Source organism: Rhinoderma darwinii, chromosome 6, assembly GCF_050947455.1.
Source record: "Rhinoderma darwinii isolate aRhiDar2 chromosome 6, aRhiDar2.hap1, whole genome shotgun sequence".
NCBI classification, from domain to species: Eukaryota; Metazoa; Chordata; class Amphibia; order Anura; family Rhinodermatidae; genus Rhinoderma; species Rhinoderma darwinii.
In genome coordinates, this window is record NC_134692.1 from 30,540,750 (window position 1) to 30,566,843 (window position 26,094).

At 40.9% G+C, this 26,094-nt stretch overlaps 1 protein-coding gene across 1 annotated transcript; it reads left to right on the forward strand.

The window, feature by feature from the left end:
* Positions 1-1,097: 1,097 nt before the first annotated feature.
* NOSTRIN (nitric oxide synthase trafficking) lies at positions 1,098-26,094 on the forward strand. The gene is made up of 14 exons (XM_075831109.1): positions 1,098-1,166; positions 10,438-10,500; positions 11,421-11,502; positions 12,867-12,929; positions 13,014-13,118; positions 14,586-14,711; positions 17,612-17,710; positions 20,866-20,991; positions 21,069-21,177; positions 22,653-22,741; positions 23,040-23,165; positions 23,641-23,878; positions 24,646-24,726; positions 25,302-26,094. Exons 2-14 carry the CDS (start codon positions 10,475-10,477, stop codon positions 25,424-25,426), a joined length of 1,395 nt encoding a protein of 464 aa, XP_075687224.1. The 5' UTR covers positions 1,098-1,166; positions 10,438-10,474; the 3' UTR covers positions 25,427-26,094.

Below are 26,094 nucleotides of genomic sequence, written 5' to 3' on the forward strand. Positions count from 1 at the left end.
ACGAGTTTTTTGAGTAGGAACAAATTCCCATAGACACACTCCAAAATCTCAGAAAAGTGGAGGCTGTTATGCCACAAAAGGAGGCCCAACTCCATATTAGCACCCATGGTTTTGGAATGGGATATCTAACAAGCTCATATATGTGGGATGATCAAGTGTCCACATATGTTTGGCCATATAGTGTAGATACAAAAGATACACTAGATTTTATATTTGTTGCCTGTAAAGCCAATATTGAGCCAAGGTGGAGTTTCACATTCAAAGTAAACAATATAGAAAAAGGTGTGGCGGCTAACATACAGACGATTCATACACTGGAGGGAGAGGGGATAGGCCATGGTGGAAGAATACAAAGATGACATCATCAGATTCCGTATGTTGTGTACCAGCAACGCTCATGTGACGGGTCTAGAGAGTTGACCACTTGTAACAGACAATATTTCAACTGTGCCAATGTATAAAAAGTGTGCAAAAATTTTAAATATACAGTATCCTGTTATGTACCAGTATACGAACCCAAAATGCATATTTAAAGGGGTAACGTTTTAGGCCATATTTAGTTTACAACAATGCCAAGAAAAATTAGAGATGTTGCTTATGACTACAAATGATATCACTGCTTGCAATTTGTATCCTGCACAGGTAAATTGGTAAATGATATCTGAATGGTTGCTGTCAAGCAGGTTTCTTATATTGTAAATTAAAGGGGCTGTTCACTTATTAGGCATATTGACATCATAGAGGGATGTCCTATGCTAAGGGCCCATCTTTATATGCCAGAGCATCAAACCACTGCAAAGAGCAGACAACTTGGGATGACTATGTCTTACATGGTAACTCATTGACCTGATCCCGTTATAGCATCACCCGAGGTCCTAGCAATCATCAGATTACCCTAACGTGAGAATCCCTTTAAGCCCAGACACTATCGAGTCTGAATGTGATTGTATGTGTTATATTTAGTCATGACATAGTATATGAAATTTCATTTTTATTTTTAAATATACCTTTGTTATATTATTTTATTTATTATCCCGTCCTCTTTTCTCTTCTCCGTGAAATAACTTCATGTAATATTACAGAGCTGACCTAGAGTTAAGCTATGCCAAGGGGCTTGAGAAAGTTTCCAATAGGCTGACAAAAGCTCTGGATGGAGTGAACAAGAAGTAAGTAAACAAACATGGATTATATTAATAAAATATTGATGAATAATACTTTGTAATATAAAAATTATTTTGTAATGGCAGATAGTGTAGCCCAGTCTAGTGCCCTCTATATATTTATATTGAGCCGAGCTTCAGGGTCATGACACAGTGGGGGCAATTTCTGAACTGCTTTATTCCAGTTTTCTGCCATTTTCACGCCATATTTGCGCAATAATTTCCAACTTTTTGCCATTGCACACTGCTTTGGCCACTTTAAAATTGTGTGGGACTTAGCAGAAAGGGCAGGGCAGCCCGTGACCCGACAAATTTACTATAATTTCAGCTGTAGTAGATTTCACTTTGTGGCACACGAACAGCACAAGATGTGACACATTTATTAGGAGGCGTGCGTCTCTTAAGAAATTTGTCGCATCTTACTCCTGCGGGCCTCAGTCTTAGACTGGCATATGAAATACCTTTCTTAGTGAATCTGCCCGAATAAGTACCCTATTAAGGAATTCTGAGTTAAAGTATTCTGGGGACCTTTATATATTAATCAAAATAGAGAGCTGCTACAAAGAGCACCTCTTGCTCTGGAGGACCTTTCACATCCATGGAATACCTATTGATTTCAATGGGAACTGTGTTATACACCATTTCCCCTGTGATGGCGCTGTAGGGAAATGGAATACTTGCTGCCAGATTCACCTACAGATTACAGCTGATCACTGGGGTCCAAGCTGTGGGACACAGTGTAATCAGCTTATCATCGGGGGACCCTTCTAACAAAAAGGTTGGCTTGCCTCAGAAGAGGAGAGCACCTATAGCTAGACTATATGCTTAGTCACATTTTCAGCAGTCTGTAGTCATCAAATCTATAGGCTAGAAATGTCTATCAAATTAAGCCTGTTAGCTATAGTCAGAAAGGATATGCAGCTGCAGGACTTCTGAAAAAAGGGGACTTTGCTTTAGTGCTCTCGCCATGCTCTGGTTTCTACATTGAGTTTTTGTGAATTAAATTGATTAAATTTTTAGCCTGATGATCACGTATCACTTTGACCACATTTATGGGAAATGCACTATGATGTAATAAAATCAATGAAGATAATGAGAGTAGAACATTAATATACAGTCACACCCATGATGATTCAGTGTTAGACCAGCAATAAATTCCCTACATACTGAGTCTCAAGCTCAGGGAGCTGCCAACAGCAAATGATCAGTCAGCAAAGTCTTCAGTGTATAGAGCATGATGAACGGTGCACTTTGACCTCACAGTAAAATGAAATGATATTTATTTGTGTGTAAAGGTTATTTGTTGAGTTACTTATCTCAGTATTTCGTCAATGAAATGCCATAGAAACATATTTCATTTCTATATTTGTTCAAAATCTATGTTGATCTTTCATTATCGTCACCATAAAATGTCACTAATGGGGCGCAAGTGGTCAGCCTATCCACCGGAAGAACTGTTTCTAAGATATGAGGGCGGCAGGAGAGTGTGTCTCAGCTCTTCTGAGTTGAGTTTTCCTTTTTAGAAAGAATTTACCCTTTAAGGTCCATTTATTGGATTCGATTGCACCCACTAGATAAATTTAAGGGATTGTAGTAGGAGATTACAAGGCTTTGTTTTTTTTCCAGAAAAAACGTCACACTTCTCTATGGGCTGAGTTTGGTATTGCAGCCCAGTTCTCTTCATGTTAAGGGGGCTGAGATGCAATACCAGACACAGCCCTCAGACAAGAGTGGCGCTGTTTCTGGGAAAAAGCAGATCCTTACTAGTAATATCCTACAATGCCTTTAAAGTCCATCAGGCTACTACAATTAGGCCGATCTGTAATGTAAAAGTTTTTCTCATAAATTATCATTTGGCTTAGTCTGATTTATGGATCTGATAAAAGTATTGTTAGTGAAATGGTTTTATGCATCACATCGCATCACTATAAATTACATTTTTTTTTTTTAATCAGTTCAATTTTATTCAACAAAACTCCACATTATTACAGGTCATTGTACGTTCTCATACAGTGTACAAGCAATTTTCAACAGACCCAATTCTTTACATTTAACCAAACATTCCCTTCCCCCCAACTCCCCCCTGTATCCCCCCCAGCCGATCTCCTCAGTACCACTTTTCCAATCCTCTCCCCTCAGTGGCCCTATACCTGCACTTGTTGCCTTAGTGTCATTAGCTCCACAGAAGCATACCCAGATTGATCAATCCACCTAGCCCATTGTTTGTCGAACTTGACCCTGGACCCCCTCTTGGAGTATATCCTATACTCCATCAGAACCTGTGAGTTAAGTGCCCCTATGATTTCTTGTGTTGATGGTGGCTCCGCATCCAGCCAGTGCTTTGCAATTCCTTTCCGAACTTGATACAGTATTTTAGCAATTGCCAACCCTGACATCCTATCTCCCCCCAAATCTCCAACATACCCTAGCAGCATTACTACAGGATCCCATGGGATCTGTACCTCAAACACTCTCCCCACTAGTTCCAATATTTCCGTCCACAGACTCCCCAGCTTCCCACATGTCCAGAACATATGAAGGATGTCTGCTTTTTCTTCCGGGCACCTAGGGCACTTTGCATCCGCTCTTAATCCCATTTGTTTCAGCACCCACGGGGTCCTGTACACCCTATGTATCAGAAACAACTGCGATCTTCGTTGTGCTACATTAATGGACAAAGTACATGTTGCTGCCAATACCGCCTCCCAGTGGTCTGTTGTAATAGGACCCACATCCCTCTCCCATATTGCTTTCACTGTTGCCATAGGATCTCCCAGATGTTCCACCAACAACCTGCGATAAACCAATGAGATTAATCCTTTTGATGTTACTGCCTTTGCAATATGCTCCAACACCCCCGCGGCATGCATTGTCAGGTCCACACTGGCCGCTTGTGTCTGCACTGCGTGCCGAATCTGCAGGTACTGATAAAACATGCGGGAGTCCAGTTGAAACTCCTCCCTTACTTGCTGAAAAGATTTGAGTATGTCTCCCTCGTACAACTGATTCAACCGTATTATGCCTTGCTGCTCCCACCCCTGCATCCCTTCCAATTTACCCAATTCCCCCAAATAAGCATTTCTCCAGAGCGGTGTATATTTAGTGCACTCCCCTATCCCCAGCAATTGCTTGCACTGCCACCACACCTTATGTATGAGAAGCAGAGTGGGTCTGGTACTCACCATCTGTTTATATCTGTGCGCTTCCAGTCCTGCCAACGGGTTCTCCCCCCCCCCCAGATATGATAGGATGCGCGCACTGGACCCCCATGTCTCTTCCTGCTCCCACCCCCAGAAATGCTGACATTGGGCAGCTAAATAATACACCCAAGCATTGGGAACAGCCAGGCCCCCCTCCTCCTTTGGCAGCTGTAATTTCTCCAGTTTAATCCTAGGTACCCCCTTCTTCCATACTAGGTCCCTAAAAAGGTTATGCAATCTCCTGAACCAATATTTGGGGATCCATACCGGTGAGTTATGTAGGACATACAACACCTGGGGCATAAGGATCATTTTAATCAAATTTGTCCTACCCAGAGCCGATAGGGGCAACTTATTCCACGCCTCTACTTTGGCTTTTATCTTTGTTAACAGTGGCATTACATTAAGGGACATATAATCCTGTACTTTCGCCGTCACCCTCACCCCCAAATACTTAAACTCCTTCACCACAGGTATCTCCACCTCCTCTTCCCCATTCTGAATATCCCCCGGGTCCATGAGCATTAGGGCCGATTTTGACCAATTAATGAGTAGTCCTGAATATTTCCCAAACCGCTTAATTAGGGCCATCACTAACGGTAATGTGCGTTCGGTATCCGCCATGAATAGCAGCATATCATCTGCGTATAATGCAATTCTTTCCTCCACCCCCCCATATCTCAACCCCTGAATTTGTTCATGTTGTCTCACTGCACACGCCAAGGGTTCCACCGCCAACGCAAACAACAATGGGGACAATGGACATCCCTGACGCGTTCCCCGCTCCAGCGCAAACCGATCCGATAACACCCCATTCACCCTTATCTTTGCTGTCGGGGCTACATACAACAACTTTACCCATTTTATATAATTAGGGCCAAATCCCATTTTTTCCAGAACTGACCACAAATAATTCCACTCCACACAATCGAATGCTTTGGCCGCATCTAAGGACATTATGGCTCTCCCCCCACGATTATCCGGCATAACTTGTAGATTCAAAAACAGCCGCCTCAGATTTACCGCCGTCGATTTGGATGGCATAAAACCGGCCTGATCTCCGTGTACCACCCCAGCTACTACTTTAGCTAGTCGAAGCGCCAATACTTTCGCCATGATTTTAATATCCGCCGTCAGCAGTGAAACTGGTCTATAAGAGCCCGGGAGTTGAGGATCCTTCCCCTCTTTAGGCAGAACTACTATAGTCGCTTCATACATTGTTTCTGGAAGCCGCCCCCTATTGAAGCTATCTAAAAGAGTGGCCAGTAACTGCGGCGCAAGCTCCTCCCCATATTCCTTAAAAACTTCCACCGGAAGACCATCCGGCCCCGGCGCCTTTTCACTGGCTAGTATCCCTATAGCCGCCTGTATTTCCTCCAGAGATATTGGCTCCTCCAATGTCCCTCTCTCCTCTCCCCCCAACCTAGGAAATTCTATCTCCCCTATATACTCTTCCAGCTGCTGAGGCGTGTGCTCTGCCCTAGAGGCATACAAATCCGAGTAGAACTGCTGAAACACTTTCAAAATCTGTCCTGTATCAGTCTCCAACTTCCCCCCCTCCCCTTTAATGGTGTGTATGTAATTATTCTCCCTCTGAGCCTGCGCCATCCTTGCCAGTAACCGTCCAGTGGTTTCCCCCTCCTCATAATATTGGCGTTTTAAAAACATCCTTTTGTTATCTGCCCTCTCCAACTGATGTTGCTTTAACAACCGCTGCGCCTCCACCCAATGCTTCAATGTGTCTGTTGTGTTATCTATTATATGCAGCCTTTCTGTCTCCGTTACCCTTTCCAGCAGCACTTCTCCTAATTGTCTAGACCGTGTTTTTACTGCTGAAATGTGCTGGATGAACACCCCTCTCAGCCACGCCTTCATCGCGTCCCACAGTATCTCTTGCGGTACCGTTCCTGAATTGAACTGAAAGTACTCCTTTATGAGGTCTAAAATTTGTTTATTGTCTATCAGCTTTAGCCAAAAGGCATTAAGTTTCCAACACCCTTGCCCCCGCCCTGTCCTCTCCTCCGTCTCTACCTTCATTAACAAAGGAGAATGATCCGATAACGCTCTTTGCAAGTATTCTATCTGAGCTACAAATGGTACCGCTGCCGGTGAGCACAAGATTAAGTCTATCCTGGATAAAGACTGATATGTGGAAGACGCACAAGAATACTGAAAGCTATTTGGATGTTTATCCCTCCATATGTCCCGCCAGCCCATTTCAGCAACCAGATGGCCAAAAGCTGTTACACCTCCCCCTGTCATGCCAAATTTATCCATATTGGTATTCAATACTGCGTTAAAATCCCCCATCACTAGTAACGGCACCTCCGGGTACCTAGCCAGTTCCTCCACCACTTTCTTGATACATCCACTAGAAAACGGAGGGGGGACATACAACACCACCAACACACAATTCCAATGATACAATGTACAGTGTACCCCCACATACCGCCCCTCCCCATCCTGGAAGGAGTCGTGACATACAAATGGCACTGCCCTATGTATGAGAAGACTCACCCCCCTTGAATATGTAGTATGGTAAGAATGAAAACTATGGCCTACCCAGGCCCTATGCATCATGGAAACTGAATCCCTAGTCATATGTGTCTCCTGTAGTCCTATCACCCTCGACTCCTGTTTTCTAATAAAATCAAATACCGCCTGTCGTTTTCTGGCTTCCCGCAGGCCCCGTACATTCCAGGACAAACAATTAAGTGATCCCATCATCCCTCAACATATCACAGCTCCTCCTATCCTGTTCTCTTAATTTTACATATCCGACCGGCTGGGTCGTCTTTCCCTCCCTCCCCTCCCCCCCCTGCAACCTCCCCTCCCCCCCCTGCAACCTCCCCCGTAAACCTACCCCTTTCCAAGGGTTGGGGCAACAGAACGTATCTGCCATTACCCATAACAAACATCGGCAGGTCAACTCCGCCCACCATACATTCAACAATACCATAACTCGTTATGTGCTTTTCCCGCTTAACTGACCATCCCTCCCGCTGCCATTTTCTTACAAATAAACTTCCATCCCTTCAGCATATCAATACCCCTCAATGTCCATAAACACATTCCTCCTCTTCCGGTCTTCCGCGGTCCCCGCAACCATGCCCTCCAACTCCAAGTCCAATCAAATGCCAAATCTTGCAATTTTTCCTACGACACCTGGTTCAGTCCCGCATCCCCAGCCTCCTTTTGCCAGCCGGTCTGTTCCGGATCAACGCCGTCCCTCTGCCGGTCTCAGCTGACTTTCATGGCTATCCAACCATCTAACCGCTTCTCTCGGTGTCTCAAAAAAAGAAGTTGTTCCCAGCGCCACCACTCTCAAACGGGCAGGATACATCATCGAATATTGCACTTGTAATGCCCTTAGTCGCCTTTTTATATCCATAAACTGTGATCTTTTCCGTTGTACTTCCAAAGAGAAGTCCGGGAAGAAGGACACTTTCACCCCATTAAAGGAGATGTCTTGACGTTCTCTAGCTTTCCTCAGGATCTTGTCTCTATCTTTATAATGTAGAATCTTTATCAGCACCGGTCTCGGCGGCCTTCCCGGAGGGCCAGGTCTGGTCGGCACCCTGTGCGCTCTCTCCACCGCAAATAAAGGGGTCAATTCCTCTCTACCAAATGTGTCTATCAGCCACTTTTCAAAGAAGTCATCCGGATTCGTTCCCTCCACTCTTTCCGGAACCCCCACAAGGCGCACATTATTTCGTCTCAGCCGATTTTCCATATCGTCTGTCTTAGCCATCAATGTCGCCACTGCCTGCGAATGTGCCTGTACATCCTGCTTTATGTGAGGAATCGCATCCTCCATGTCTGAGACTCTCCCTTCCACGGCAGTGGTGCGTTCCGCAACTTTCTGCAAATCATTCCTGAGCAGCAAAATGTCCTCCTTCAATCCACCCATCTGGCTTGCTAAGGTATTAAGGACCATAGAATTCTGCTTCACCGCTGCCAAAATGTCCTTTAGGGAGGGTTCCTCCTTCCTTACTCCACTTTTCCCTCCAGCACCTGGCTGATCCTGCATGGCGCCACTCATCTCCTCCTCCTCCTCCTCCTCCTCACTTCTCATGTCCCCCGCCAAAGGAGAATACCTGGATCCATATGATGAGCTTCCAGCTGCCTGATCTCCAGCCGACTTTCGCTGCTGTGCAGCCGCCCCCCCTGCTCTCGGCGTGCGGGCGAACCTCTCCAGCTTCTCCACAACTTCCTGCCGGAGGCCTCTATTGCGGCCTTCCTTCTCCTCGGCGCCATCTTGAGCGCGGGACCCGGGACTCGCTGGCGGCGACTTCTGCTTCTTAGAGCGCGTCATTATGACCGGGTATTCGTGCTCCTCCACCTCCAGACTCTGGTAAGCCCCTAGGGAAGCTATTTTCCCCGAGTTTTACGGGATATATGGACCTTAAAGGATGATTACAGCAGGAGCTCCGGTCACACACGTCCTCTCACATTCACCTCTAGGCCACGCCCCACTATAAATTACATTTAATAATAATGTGATTAATCAGTTTCCCCTTTCCATGAGACTGCAACAGCTGCACCATCCGTATCATTAGGACGCCAGTAAATTGGTAAGCATCGCTATGGCGGAACAGCGTACAGGGCTACATTCTGGTATTTACAGGTTTTAGATAAATTCCCCCGGTATTTTTCAGAAGAGATATTGCTGGTGTATATAATAAATAATGTGACGCGTTACAATACCGGTCGTACATTTGCATGTGCCACTTCTGTACATATTGTGGTATGTCGGTGGGTAATGCTGAGCACAGAGAATTAAATGTGATCGAGCTTGCTCCATTTTACTACTTACAAACTGCATGCAAATATATCTAGCTTGTTATTTCACTGTATGTTGTCCTCATGTATGTGAATATATCTTCAGATTTCTATCAAATTAGTCTGCCATATGAGATATGGATACTAATATGGGACTGGTGTTAGTCTTTACATTCTGTGTACTGGGCTGTAGAATATGTTGGTGCTATATAAACAGAAGATAGTAAAGCAGACCAGTCCCCTAAATATGATGTGGTATTTAAAGAGGACCTGCCATTCGGTCATATAAATTTAACTGGTTTACCGACCTGAATAGTGCTGTCTCCCTGATTCTAGCCCACTGTTGTGTTGGCTCCCTATATTCTAATTGCTGCAGTTAGCCAACTGGGTGTGAACTATCCTCAAGCTGCCTCGTGCTGATTCGTCAGCTTCAGAGTCAAGGAAGCTCGCTCCACCTCGGGAAAATGAGGTTAGTTCACACCCTGTTGGCTAACTATAGTAGATTAGCATATGGGGAGCCAACATAACAGTTGGCCATATCTCTGGAACGTGGGGGATTTTTCTAGGGAAAAAAATCAGCACTGGAATCAGGGAGACAGCGCTACACGTCCTCTTTAAGGGCAGCATAGTATGGAGGCAGGTTACTGGTCAGTCACTAGTTTTAAAAGTTGTTCTGTGTAAATAGTCCTTACAGGGTTGGCCACTTTTAGAAGAATATCACCAGTGAATTATAGACCGTAGTTCTGTTAAACTCAACTTTTAACCTTATTTCCTGTTCAACGCCGTTTTCCCGGGTGTCATAAGCCGAAGATGGAGGTGCAGGTGACTAGACAAGTCACTCTGCATCCCTCCATTGCAAAAAAAAACAGTGTGCGTGCGCTAGTTTCCAGGACGCACTGTGTTACAATGGATCATGCAGAGTGACGTGTGTAGTCCCATGCTTCTCCATCTTCAGCCATATTATGGACGGGAGCTGGGACCATAAGGAAGATATTGCGATCATATCAATGGAGCGTGGCTTATGACCCTGGAAAAATGGGGCTGAACTGGAAATAAAGGCAAATAGTGAGTTTAACAAAAATAATGTTTATAATGCACTGCTGATACTTTTCTTAAAGTAGCCAAACCCTTTACGTAAAAATAACTATAAATTCTATATTTTAGTCCAGCAAACTATACAGTATATGTCTTGGTGCAGGCAGATCTGCAAGGAAGATTGCCATTAGATATATTATTATCTAGACTAAAATTGTGTTCTGAAGTCTATGTGATATTTGTTTTCTTTTTATATCCAGTTGCATTAATACTGCCTGGGCCTGTGCTTCTGAAGAAATGAAGGCCAAAGCTGAAGTCCATAGGTAAGTGTGTATGATTCATGTGACTACTATAGTGCATGTTCAATATATTTAGTATGGCCAATGCCAAACTCAGTCCAGTACATCAGCATTGGTATGGCGCAATATTCCTAAGGCGTAATGTATAGACCACATGCATTACCGACCACATACAGTATGTCATATAGAACCGTATTGCACAATGTATTGCAGTCTGTATGATACATAGGAAGAATATATATATATATATATATATATATATATATATATACCAGGACATTATAGGAAACTGGCCCCTAATGGGACAAACTATTTTCAATTGAACAAATACAGCCCCCAAATTTCCATCAGTGAAGGGGTTACATTACAAAATTTGCAGCATGCAACTGACTCCCTCCCTCTTAGATTCCCTTCACATTTAATTTTCGCTCGTCTTTTGGCGTTCTTTGGTAAAAATTACGTATGGAATGGATTTTCAATATCTGTAACGAATCCGCTACATTTGATTATACCCTAAAAGGGCACCGCTGTGACTTTATTGCCCAAGGCCCCACATAAACCTGGAGCCGGCCCTGCAGCAGACGTTGCTGGGAAAATGTATGGCTAGATATCAGCTTATTTTTGCAAAGGGGTCGACTTCCTAAACTCATACAATCATTTGACTCAGAAATCAAATGATTGGAAGGTTTTAAATGCAAAATGTGTAGTCCTGCAGCCTGAGAGTTAACAGGAAAGCAGCAGAATTTTGATTGTAGCTCTTGGTGTGACTGGAGTATAGAACATGATGAAAGCTTCAGTTCTCGCCATTCTATGTAGATTAAGACTGTGGTGGTTAAAAAAAAAGTTGAATGTTATTGTACTAGAGAAAAGCATAATACATTCTGCCAGCCATTTATTCAGTTCCGCAGCCTCATAACGTAATCTGCCTTCTCTGCATTGATTAGGAAACTTGGCACAGCAATCGTACAAGAAGCCATAAAACCAACAAATCAAGTCCTGGACGAGCACGACAAGAAGAGGAAGAAGGTAAACAGTAGTCCTGTATTTATGGCCTCGAACTGTGTATTTGTGTACTGGCTTTGCCTATAGCGGTTAGAATATAATTCTTTATAATTATTCTCCCTGGGTGATATAGTAAATGCCTAAGTGACATTTTTATGACTTGACATTAATTTAGTCATTCTCATTTAATATCGCCTTCTCAAGTCTGATGTTGTGATCGAGCAGCAGAGCCCGATATAGCATAGACTAGAAAATTTATTTGTGACCATTGATAATTGTGAATATAAAAACTCTGTATGGGATTATTGATGACAGAGACATACAATTGTATTTATAAATAGTTCATGTAAATTAATTAAATATTTCTACAGTGTTTGCTCTGTGGACCGGAAGTCTCTTTGACCATTAAAGCTTAAAGGGAACCTGTCACCAGCATTTCTCCGATTAAACCAGCAATACCTGGTGGTAGTGGGTGAAAAATCATTTTTATGTAACCTATAATAATTATCTTCTGAGTAGCTCTGTACCTTTAGTGTTCTGTACCTTTAGTGTTCTGTTTTTTAGTGTTCCCACACCGTATGCTAATGAGCATTAAAAAAGTTGTGTCTTCGTTCGAAAAGCGTCATATCTTCATTCCTCAATCCTTTCCGAGTTAACCCCGCCTCCTTACTTTTGATTGACAGCTCCTCGCCTCCCCCCAGCACATGCAAAATCCTGCACTTGAGCATCAATGTCCTGTTCCGGTGCGTGCGCACAACATGACACCACAGCGGCGCATGCGCAGTAACTAGATTTAAGGTCCGGACGAATCAGGGAAGGGTGTCGGACCATACATGACGGGCGCATGCGTGCTATCTCAGATGAGATGTCGGCATTCAGGGCGAGCCTGTTTTCGCCTGTGGGCAGGCATAAGTAGTGGAACGAACGAAACTAACTAATTTTTTCCATAAAAGGCGCAAAATTATGCAGATCGTTATTTACGGTCGGAGGAGGAGTTTAGGAGAGGGGATAATGGCAATGAACTTTTGACAGTAGCGGACAACGGGGGCTGAGGAGAGTTCAATAGGTGAAGTGCTGGGGACAGGTTCTCTTTAAGAGCATGGTCTAGAAAGAACAATTGGTGACATCATGGAAGGGATGGAAAATGTTGAATGATGGCAGATTATATAAAAGAGTTTATATTGTTCACTGTTTAAATTCTCACAGTGCAACATGAAATAGTATTACAGAGGGACAGTCAGTTTATTACATCCATTACATTGTTTATTTCTGCAGTATTAGGTGTAATATTTCATCATCAATAAGATTCCCTCATATAGTCACAGTCTAAGATGACAGCCTGCAAAATAAATGGACACAATAATAACGAGTTCTTTCTCGCCTATAAGCTAGATAATGAAGTGGACAAGACGGCAAGCATTGTGTTAAGCAACTGGAGACAGCAGATAAAGGTATGGAAAAAGAAAATATACAGCTCCTCATAGCACCAGGTCTTGCACCTGAAGCCTGAGTGATTAGATATAAATGTTTTACAGATAAAGAAGAAGCTATCGGAACATACCAAAAAACATGAAACCCTTTTTCATCATGTGGAAAATGAAAATACAAAAGAATCGGTGACAGAAAAAGACAAACAGAAGGTGGATATAGTGTTTTTCCTTAACTAGCGGATATTATAGGGTAGTCACCTGTAAGTGTTATTATTATCTGCTAGATCTGCCCCAGTCACCTGTAAGTGTTATTATTATCTGCTAGATATGCCCCAGTCACCTGTAAGTGTTATTATTATCTGCTAGATATGCCCCAGTCACCTGTAAGTGTTATTATTATCTGCTAGATCTACCCCAGTCCCCTGTAAGTGTTATTATTATCTGCTAGATCTGCCCCATTCACCTGTAAGTGCTATTATTATCTGCTAGATCTGCCCCGGTCACCTGTAAGTGTTATTATTGTGAAGTGAAAGCGTCTAGAAGTAACAACTGCTCAGCCACAAAACGGTAGTCCGTGCATACTCACAGAGAGCGGCTATCACGTGCCGTATCACATGGCATGGAGAAATCCCCTGTTGCATTAGTCACCACAGAGGTTCAAACTACCTCCAGAAGTGACATCACTTAGGGCATTCCCCAAACTGTAACATTCCTTACATAACATGTTCATATGCTCATATTTGTAGAGCGTTTGAGACACTGCCTTAAAGGTGTATTCCAACCAAAGACATTTATGACAGATCCATCCACAGAAGGAAGTCCCCCCTCTGGAAGCCCCTACTTGTCTGTAGAACTCTGTTCAATGACACCTGTGTTGCAGTCCAAGGCAGCCACAAATAGAAGGGAAGATGAGAAGAGCTAGCCATGCTGGGGGTCCCACAGGTGGAATGTTCCATAAATGCCTTGGTTTAAAATGCCTCTTTAAACTGGCTACACGCATTCATTGTTTGCTGGTGGATTTCTGTGGGATCCGCTAACAATCTATCTAACATCTCTCATAGGGTAAAATAAGGGTTAAATGTGTTGACTTTTAACCTTTCCAGTAGGATAAGTGAGCCAGAGGGAATAGAGCAGCTGCCATCTGAAGACTGTTCTCTTCTCTTCTTTTTTTTTTTTTTTAAAGCTGCATGGATCTATCAATATTTTGGTGTAAGAAGAAGTTACATTTTGGTGGCATGTTGTGTGCATTGTGTCCACTATATATCCCTATTGTCTACTGAATAATCAGGCTGAAATATTTTTCAGGCTTAGGGTGTGTTCACATCAGTGTTAGGGTTCTGTTTATGGGTTCCGCTAGACCTTTCTGTCGGAGGAAAATATCAACGGAAAGGCAAACGTAAACCATAGCTTCCATTTGCATTACCATTGATTTCAATGGTAATGCTTCCATTGCAAATGATTTCCGTTTATTTCCGTTCGTTAAGGTTTCCACTTTTTTTAAGGAAACAATAGCTAAAAAATGGAAACCTTACGGAACGGAAACAAACCCAGACGCTGATGTGAACAGGCCCTTATATGTAACATAAAAAAATGCAGTACATGACTATATTCATGATCAAATCTGTATCACTTTAACATATATATTGTAAAGAAACCTTTTCTGGCATTAATTTACAGCACCTAAACAAACTGAAAAAGTCAGCATCAGTATTGACGAAAACAGATGAAGATTATTATCAAGAGAATCTCACTGGTCAGTCAGCGAGACTGAAATGGGAAGGTGTTTTGGAGAATTGCTATAAGGCAAGTATTGGTACTAACTACTGAACACACCTGAAGATCCTTTATTAAGTTCCAGGCATCTGCCATCATTCATGTGCGACATCACTGAATAGTATATTTCCTTATTGTAACGTTACCAATATGTTAAATACAGTGGTTTCTATACCTATTCAAACAAAACAAAGGAACTTTAGTCTTTAGCAATATATTTGAAACCTGTTTCGATTTTAAGGGTTATATATATATATATATATGTATTTTTTATTTAAGATTGATTAAAGTAATAATAACAATAATAAAGATTTATATACATGTATAAATCTGTTTATAGGACATATTATAAATATTTTAATTTAAAAGGGGTTCAACATTTTGCCAACCATGGAAAAATAAGCAGCAGCTGTTGACATGTCATAGAATACTACGGAAATAAATATGTCTGAAATAAAATCTAAGAGTTGATTACATGAATAAGATTTATATTACCTTAACATAATGAAATATATTGAAGAGAAAAGTGTATACACAAAAATATACTTTACAAGATACCACTGTTTTCCCATGGAAAATCATTCATATTGTATAAAATATTGTGCATTTGTATTGCTATTCTTTCAGATGACTATGGCCAGCTTGAGAGGGGTGAGCGTGTGGGGGGAGGCACTGAAATCCCATTATCCATTTGCATGAAAGATCTGTTGTCACCAGTTTATACCATTCACCCATAACATTAAAACCACTCACAGATGAAGTGAATAACATTGATTATTTAGTTACAATGGTGTCTGTCAAGAGGTGGGATATATTAGGAAGCAAGTGAAAAAATGCAAGCGCTAGGATCTGAGTGACATTGACCAGGACCAAATTCTGATGTTTAGACGACTGGATCAGAGCATCTTCAAAACAGCAGGTCTTTTGTGGTTTTACCGGTATATATTGGTATCTACAAAAAGTGGTCCAAGGAAGGATAACATAAATGCCCAAGGTTCAATGATACCCCTGGAAAAAGAAGACTAGCCCATCTGGGCAGATATCACAGAAGAGCTAATGTAGCACAAAGTGCAGAAAAAGTTAATGCTGGCTATGATAGAAAGGTTTCAGAACACACGTGAATGACAGCTTGCTGCATTTGGGGCTGCGTATCTACAGACTGGTCGGAGTGCCCATTCTGACCCCTGTCCACTGCCAAAAACACCAACAATGGACACGTGAGCATCAGAATTGGGCAATAGAGCAATGGAAGATGGTGACCTGTTCTGAAGATTTATGTTTTCTTTTACATCAAGTGGATGGCCAGATGCGTGTTCATCGCTTACCTAAGGAAGTGATAGCACTAGGATGCACTATGAGAAGGCAAGTCGGCAGAGGCAGTGTGATGCGCTGGGCAAGGTTCTGCTGGGAAACCTTGGTTTCTGCCATTCATGTGAATATTAGAGAAAGTAGTAAAGGGAGGAAACCTCCAGCTCACCGGTTCTGCGTCTCCAGACACCTCGCTCGGATCCCAGCGACGGCCCGCGGTAAATAGTGCAAGAAAAGAGGAAAGATGATCCAGCGCTGTATGAAGTTTAAAAGGGAAGTTCTATTTCCACTTTTATTGGCAAAACAAAATTGGATTAAAAGTAGGAGAGAGACGCAGTCTCAAGGCGAAGAGTAGTGCGGGTTAGTACCCGAGCCTACGCGTTTCGAGCACGTGCAGTGCTCTTACTCATGGCAAAGAATAATATAATATATTATCTTCGCCTTGAGACTGCGTCTCTCTTCTACTTTTAATCCAATTTTGTTTTGCCAATAAAAGTGGGAATAGAACTTCCCTTTTAAACTTCATACATCGCAGGATCATCTTTCCTCTTTTCTTGCACATGTGAATATTACTTTGACTTGTTCCACCTACCTAAACATTTTTGCAGTTCAAATAAACCCCTAAGGCTGGATTCACACGAGGTCATTACGTCCGTAATTGACAGACGTATTTCGGCCGCAGGTCCCGGACCGAACACAGTGCAGGGGGCCGGGCTCCTAGCATCATACTTATGTACGATGCTAGGGGTCCCTGCCTCGCTGCCGGACAACTGTCCCGTACTGTAATCATGTTTTCAGTACGGGACAGTTGTCCGGCAGCGAGGCAGGGTCCCCTAGCATCGTACATAACTATGATGCTAGGAGTCCGGCTCCCTGCACTGTGTTCGGTCCGGGACTTGCGGCCGAAATACGTCCGTCAATTACGGACGTAATGACCTCGTGTGAATCCAGCCTTACGGTATTCACTAATGGCATTGCCCTCTGTCAGCAGGATAATGCCCCTGCCACACTGCAATAATAGTTCATGAATAGTTTGAGAAACATAACAAAAAGTTAAAGGTGTTGACTTGGCCTCCCAGATCTCAATCCGATGAGCATCTGTGGGATGTGCTTGAAAAATAAATCTGATCCCTGAAGGACCCACCTCGCAACTTACAGGACTAAAAGGATCTGCTGCTAACCATCTTGTTTCCAGATACCACAGGACATCTTCAGAAATCTTGTGGAGTCCATGCCTCGATGAGTCAGAGCTGTTTTGGCTGCACAAGGTGGCCTACACAATATTAGGTAGGTGGTTTTAATGGTATGGCTGATTGGTGTATATAAACTGTAACAATGGGTCTGGTCATAGTGGATCTAATGAAGGTCTAATGAAAAAGTAAAACTACAGCACTGGTTAACCAAGAATGAAAAAGTACGGCAGGAAATATTTAATTTGAGTGGAGTCACCTTTTACGTATTGTATGGCATTCAATACAGTTGTTTTTTTCCCCCCTGACATTGTGCATGTCATTTATTAGACTTGTTTGCTATTGTATTTGCTTCTTGATATTTTATTTGCTATTAGAATTTATTGTGAGATACATTATTTACTTGTGTTTGCTTTTCATTTGGAATTTTAGAACATTCAAGACCTTGAAAAAGAGAGAATACAAATCCTCTCTCACATCTTAACTCTATACAACCAGCACGTATCAAGTTATGGACAGACCCTCAATTCTGTAAGTATACCCTGCCTTTTAGGACGTTCTACTTATAAAAATATGTTTATAGAAAAGCTTTTGAATATAATATAATTAAAATAATGGGGCATTTGGACAGGGGTTGTTTTTATGAGACAATCCCTTTAACAGAAGATAGGCTGCTATAACTTGCAGCTGTATTCTGCTGATGGTGTCTGCAGCGCTGCAATAGGAAATTTAAATGGGTTATTCTAATCAGAGCAGAATCTATTGAGAAAAATGATTCATAGAAAAGGTAGAAATCTTCCCCTGATTTATTAACAAGCCTAATAATTAGATTTTGTTATTTTTAGCAATTTTTTTTATATATATTGTGTTTCTTTTGGACAAAGTGCCAGACCCTTTATCTAATATCAGAATTTGTGCGACTTGCTTACTAAATTTAAACGTCCTTTATAAATCTCTACATAGCACCTATTAAACAGGTAATTATTTTACTTTAAAGCCTTATGTAATGGCCATACTATCTCTTCATGTTGTATGGAGCCATAATAGGGCCCCATAAAGGTGCATGGGGCTCTCCATATGTCTCAGATTACAAAGCGTAGTATAAATTCAACAGAAAATCAATTGTAGTATGCTCCATTGCATGCTGTATTATGGAAGTATTCAACCCTCCTTGTAGAGTAGAATTTCTCAGACATAGAGCACCCCAAGTAGCACCAGACGGCAGCAAACAGTCATGTTAAAGGTAATAGGCCGAGGATCTGTTCTGCTTTTATCTGTTTATAAAGTTTCATTGCTATAGGATTAGGACATTTATATGACCCTATGCACACTTATGAGGTGACTGACCTTTTATCACTCAGTTGACATTATATTATTGAATGGAAAGCAGGTTTCTTTCAGACATTGCCCAACAAAATCTTTGTAGTTAAAGTATAACTTCAGATAAACCTAAAAATTCTGATTGATTGTAGTTAAAGGAATTGTCTCATTTAGAAAACTCCTTTATAGATATCCTATTAGGAAATTCTGAGTTAATAGAGGGGGGAAGACCTGTCCTGTCCTGCATTACACAAACAACCCAATGATTTGAATGGGCACTGTGTAATGCTTTGTTTCCCCTGTGGTGGCGCTGCAGGTAAAATCCACACTTATTGCCTGGTTTTTAAACAGACTAAAGCTGATCGCTCAGGGATCCAGTAGGGGAATACTTTGCTATCATTTTATTCCTATGGGATCTTTATAACAAGTAGGGATTGTCCAAAGCGGAAAACCACTATAATTCCCACCCACAAATCATAATCACAGGGGTCCAGAAAGCAGAGATATTGGCTACATTAAACAGGGTCCTGGAGGAGAATAATCTCTGTTGATATGTGTTAGAGGGGCTTCAAAGATAGAGGGGTCCACTGCTATGAAACCTACCTCTGGTTACTAGAGTGGAGGGCGGCTGCAAGGAGTCAGGACAACTATGTATTATATGATCACCCATTCATTTGCATGTGTGCCATGTAATATCACATTTCTCTTTTTATTTTAATCATGGATTTTGTGAAATGCAGGACTGCTTAGCTCATTAACATATGAACACCCGATTCCTGAATATCCAGTCTACAAATATATAAATACTGTACATAATACCTGCATAGTCATATTTTAATAAAGTGTAAATGAAAGCACTAAACAAAGGCACATAAGATCCGTCAACAGCAGCTTGTCCATGGTTTCCAGGAACAACAATTTTCTTTTTCTGACCTTAAAATGTAAATGAAGATGTGTAAGAAAATGCTAGATTTGACATTAGCTGTCTACATATTAACCCTTTCACGCCGCAGCCCTTTCTCAGATTTTCATTTTCGTTTTGCCCTCCCCACCTTCCAAAGGCCATAACGCCTTTATTTTTCCGTCGCTATAGTACTATGAGGGCTTGATTTTTGCGGGACAAGTTGTAGTTTTTCATAGCACCATTTATTTTGCCGTATAATGTACTAGGATACGGGGAAAAAATTATTTGTGGGGTAGAAAATGAAAAAAACAGCGATTCCGCCATGGTTTTTTGCGCGCCATTTTTACGGAATTCACTGTACAATTAAAACAACATGTTAATTTTATTCTATGGGTCAATACAAGTACGCCGATACCAAATATGTGTAGTTTTTTCTATGTTTTACTACTTTTACAAGTAAAAACCTAAGTGTAAAAAAGAAAATTTATTTTGTTTTCGCCAAATTCCGAGAGCCATAACTTCTTTATTTTTCCGTCGATTAAGTTGTATAAGGGCTTATTTTTTGCGGGATAAGCTGTAGTTTTTAATAATACCATTTTGGTGTAAATTTGACGGTTTGATCACTTTTTATTTCATTTTTTGTGGGAGATGAGGTGACCAAAAAATAGAGATTCTGTCGTTTACGATTTTTTTTTTTTACGGCGTTCACCGTGCGGGTTAAATAATGATATATTGTGATAGTTCAGACTTTTATGGACGCGGCGATACCAATTATGGTTATTTATTTAATTTTTTACTATGCTCTAGGGGGAAAATGGGAAAAGGGGGTTTTTTTTGAACTTTTAATTTTAATTTTTTTTTGACACAAAAAAATAAACTTTATTTAACTAATTTTTACATTTTTTATTAGTCCCCCTAGGGGACTTCAACCAGCGATCGTTAGATCGCTTGCACGATATACTGCAATACTAATGTATTGCAGTATATCGTGATTCTGACAGTACCAAGATGGCGGACCTGGGGGACTTCGTCAGACCCCCAGGCAGCCGTGTGAACTAACAGCTCCACCCGATCTCGCCGCGGGGGAGCCGTTGAGACGTTACAGGGGGTCGCCCCCCTGTTTTTAGTAATTTAAATGCCGCGATCTCTATTGAACGTGGCATTTAACGGGTTGAACAAGCGGGATCGCGCTAAAGCTCGTAACCCGGAAGTGTCAGCTGTAACACACAGCCGACACACTCGCTCTATGGAGCGGACTCAGCCCGTGAGCCCGCTCCATATTCCGCCACCCGGCGTGCGCCGTATATATACGGCGGATGTCGGGAAGGAGTTAAAAGTTAACCCAAGGTTGAGTTTTACTTTCTTGTTTTGTTTGTTATTCTAGTTTACTATAGAACATAGTGTATACTATATATACACTGTACACTACAGTATAACTCATTGTATGTTGCTCATTTTATAGTGTCAGAGCCAAATTGATCAGGCCATTAAAAGCATTGATGTCGAGAAGGATATTCAGAGTTTTATGGAAGAAACGACCATCTTTACTGAAGACAACAAGTCAGAATTTCTACTACTGGATTATTATGTAAGAGATGAAAGTACTAAAAATACTCGTGTGTAATACAATAGATATCAACACTTGTGCTTTTTTATGTGCTTTAGGAAGAAGACAACTCTGCTGTTATGGATGAAAAAAGAAGAATCGATTCTATTAATGAGAAGCTCGAACGAATCCAGAATGACATTGAAAAAGCAATAAAAGACAGGGAAGGTAAGACCACTGCTGAGCCTGTTCAAAGCAATGCGATACCTTGAGGCCTAAAAGAAAGGAAAAGCATCAGTCTTTCCTTTATACCTTTCCATCCTTTTGGAACCACTTCTGGCTTTGGCTGAAAAACAATTGAGTAAAATACTGGCACAAAAACGGCATCAAAACTGTGTGTGAACCTGGCCTAAAGGACAACTGCAGCAAAACAAATAAGTTGACCACTGGATTTCTTCATCAGGGACTCCTGTATAATCTATATATACAGGGTGGGCCATTTATATGGATACACCTAAATAAAATGGGAATGGTTGGTGATATTAACTTCCTGTTTGTGGCACATTAGTATATGGGAGGGGGGAAACTTTTCAAGCTGGGTGTTGACCATGGCGGCCATTTTGAAGTTGGCCATTTTGTATCCAACTTTAGTTTTTTCAATGGGAAGAGGGTCATGTGACACATCAAACTTATCGAGAATTTCACAAGAAAAACAATGGTGTGCTTGGTTTTAACGTTACTTTATTCTTTCATGAGTTATTTACAAGTTTCTGACCACTTATAAAATGTGTTCAAAGTGCTGCCCATTGTGTGGGATTGTCAATGCAACCCCCTTCTCCCACTCTTCACACACTGATAGCAACACCGCAGAAGAAATGCCTCCCGATCTGACCCCCTTAGACTTTTATCTTTGGGGTCATCTGAAGGTAATTGTCTATGCTCTGAAGATATATACGAGATGTGCAGCAACTGAAACTACAGATACTGGAAGCCTGTGCTAGCATTTCTTCTGCGGTGTTGCTATCAGTGTGTGAAGAGTGGGAGAAGAGGGTTGCATTGACAATCCAACACAATGGGCAGCACTTTGAACACATTTTATAAGTGGTCAGAAACTTGTAAATAACTCATGAAAGAATAAAGTAACGTTAAAACCAATCACACCATTGTTTTTCTTGTGAAATTCTCGATAAGTTTGATGTGTCACATGACCCTCTTCCCATTGAAAAAACTAAAGTTGGATACAAAATGGCCGACTTCAAAATGGCCACCATGGTCAACACCCAGCTTGAAAAGTTTCCCCCCTCCCATATACTAATGTGCCACAAACAGGAAGTTAATATCACCAACCATTCCCATTTTATTTAGGTGTATCCATATAAATGGCCCACTCTGTAGATCAAAGGGGCCAATGAGATTAGTAAAACGCTCTGCTTTTTTCCCAGAAACAGCCCCATGTGTAAGGACTATGACTGGTAATTCAGCTCAACCCCATTTAAGTGATTGAGGATGATCTCTAATACCAGACACAGCCTATGGACAAGAGTGGCACCGTTTCTGGGAAAAACAAAACAAAAAACAGAACCTCTTTTCTAATCTCATAAAGCCCCTATAGATCCTCAAAACACAATTTGCTCTTTAAAAGTATAATAATATTGTAGTCATTAATATATCACGATAGCATAAAATGTATTTTATTGTTACAGGGTTGGACAAAATGATGAGAGCCTATAGAGAAAATCCAGCATTTTCTGATATGAAAAATGAGGAGGAAACAGCTGTTCTTCTGGATGAGGTAGACAGTATTCAAACCATATACAAAGTATGAAAAATGATATCAATTTATATAGCACGGATTTCAGCGCTTGCCTTCAGCTATTTTTATATGTCTTCCCATGGGAGCTTCATTCGTCTCTGATAGGATTGACCTATAAACTACTGTATGTGTTCCCTCTTCAGAGTTCTCTAGTTTGTTTGCTAGTTTTTTTTTATGTTTTTGAAAAATATATAACGTTAAATAATATATAGCTTCCAAAAGTCATGGTCTTGGAAAACAGAAACAAAAAATTAATAAATGTTTTACAATTTGATAGACAAACTTGAAAGTTAACATACTTGAAGCAAATCACTTCAAACTTTCCTTGGCACTGGCAGAACTTGAGCAGAAAACTCTTCCAACTCACCCGTGCAGCGAGCGCATGACAAAGTGGAAAGAGAAGGTACGTCATTTCTTATTTACAACTTTGTTGATGATCTATTCCGATTAAAGGGTTTCTTTCTACAATGAAATATTACATTAACTGCACGGACATCAAACACCTCTGAACTTATATCTGCTTGTTAATATATTATTTTTCTGACAGACTGCTCAGTATTTTACTAAGAGCAGAAGTTTGTGCCCCAGAGCTGTTCTTTTTGTAATTAGAGACCAATTATCATCCGCCATTTTGGAGTTATGGAGCCAGATGTTTTGTCACCTGGCCACCAAACCTATATAAACACTGCTGGCCCCCTTCTGATTTTAGTCACTTTATACCCCCGTTGTCATAATACTGTACCTCATTTTTAATTTACTCCTATACTGAGAATAAAAAACCACACCCTATATAAGTTCAGAGGTTAGAAATGCAAACTTATTTTGGATCCCTGAGTAGACTTCACTGTGTTTTGTGTTCATGTGTTCCTCATTCACAGGGCTGCCAACTCTGCTCAGTGCAGATATCTCGTTCTATAAATACCACTAAACTTCGACGCTCTCAGAGTAACAGGATGTCTACCAGAAGCTGTGGCTCAAGTTATCCATTATCTAATGAATATATAGACTCTGACTACATTGATCACCCGAGCAAACCTCCGAGAGGTTTAACAAAAAGATCTTCTAGGAATTTGCGTGGTTCAATGAGGGAGCATGACGGTGATTTTCAAGAAATTGGTAAAATTATTTTTATATCTGATCATATTTAGGACTGTGGACGTTGGGTTTATTTACGTTTACAGATCATCAGTTTTTGGGGGGGGGTGTTTTCATTTATTATGTAATCTTAACAGAAATAAAAGTTTCCACTTTGAGACTTTTGCTCTTTTAATAGAGGTAATCTTTTGCAGAGGCCATATTTCAGACAAGAAAGAATCCATGCAGATTTCAGGGCATGCTAGGGACGTTTGACTATTTTTTGTTAGAAGAGTGCCCCGACAATAAGCTGATTACATGCTGTCCCACTGCTGATCGCCAGTGATCAGTTGTGATCTGTGGGGGAACCCAGCAATAAGTGTTCAATGCCCTTGCAGCGCCACTGTGGCGGGAATGAAGTATTACACTGTTCTAATTGAGAGCAATGGGCTTTCCACTTATTGCACAAATGTGTCAGGTCCTCCAGAGCGAGAAATGCTCTATATAGCTGGTCTCCGCTTTGGCTAATAGATGAAGGTCTGGAAAGAGTAACGCCTACTATATGTAAAGTATAGGGCTCTATAACACAAGCTTATATCATTTTCCATCCTGCGGGAGGATCTCAATGAGACAGACATCTTTATTCTCTTTTCTCATAGATTAGGGGAGTTAACTACTCAAGCATTGCTGTTTTTGTCTATCAGAGCTGGCTGGAAACAATGGAGGTGGGGGGTGTGGATGTCTCACTGATATTAATCATTTATACCTTGTATGCTATAACATTCCTTATATATATTTTTTTCTTTAAGAGGGAGAGCATAATAATGGTGAATGTCGTGTCCTATACCCATATACGCCACAGAGAAAAGATGAACTTGCCTTGGAGAAAGGTTTGTACTCCATATGCTAAGTAACACAAAAAAATATATATTATGCATAGAAAAAAAAGCATATGAAATGGGGAGGGATACAGTACATGAAAGTTGGTGAATTTAGTGCAAATTGCCCAAAATTTATCAAGATGGCGCACATGGAGTAATATATTCGCAGCAACTCGCTAAGCATTTTCAAAACATTTCTCTTCCTTATGCCGCTTCATGGCTATCATACAGGACACCAAGAATGTTTTTATGTGGATAGATAGATAGATAGATAGATAGATAGATAGATAGATAGATAGATAGATAGATAGATAGATAGATAGATAGATAGATAGATAGATAGATAGATAGATAGATAGATAGATAGATGATAGATAGATAGATAGATAGATAGATAGATAGATAGATAGATAGATAGATAGATAGATAGATAGATAGATAGATAGATAGATAGATAGATAGATAGATAGATTTATTTCAGTAATTTTGACAGATAAATGTATGACTACTATATGTAATACCAGTCTATAAAATAATGCACTGTATTACTACTGGATAATAATATATAGATTGTATTCCCCCAGGTGATTGTGTCATCATCCACCGTAAAGTTGATGATGGGTGGTGGTACGGTAGTCTTAATGGGAAGAAGGGCTATTTCCCATCTACATATGTTGAAGAAACAGAGCCAAACTTTTCTGCTGCATAGATGAAAATCTAGAACACAGAATGATAAAAGTACATATAAATAAAGAATCAGTTCCTGTTGTGCCATAACATGTGCAGTAATTAATGGTATTTGCTTTGAGTCGTCTAGAATGAAGATGAAAAAGATATTTGAACAGGAGGCAAAGCAGAGCGTGTTACAGACATGTCCTTTCTTACCTATTCTATTATCTCAACGTACCCTGAAATGTGGAGCATGGTATTACCAGCTTTGAAAAAAACATGAATTTGTGATGTCTATGCTATATGTGTTTTTGTGTGGCCACCCAGTGGTTGTAATGTGAGTTACAGCCTGTCAAGGGTTTTGCTAGCATTTTGCTATATTGTATTGAATTACTTTCATAAGAGATTGAAGTCCTTAACCAAAGTCATACAAAAGTAAGGGTGGACACATCTGTAGATAAAGCATGTATTCTAGATTGTCATCGAGAAACGGAAGATTTTATAGAACTCTGTTCTTTTTTTAATCATTATGTTCAGCATAAGACAACTAAAGCCAAATGGGCACTATGGGCTTAAAGGATTTTTCCATTTTTATGTAAATAAATCTTGAAGGTGTTAATTATTATATTTTACAGATATGTTGATGGTTCCAGATGTATCACTATTTTTTGTGTGTCATATATCAGTCAGGGAATACTTAAAACATGG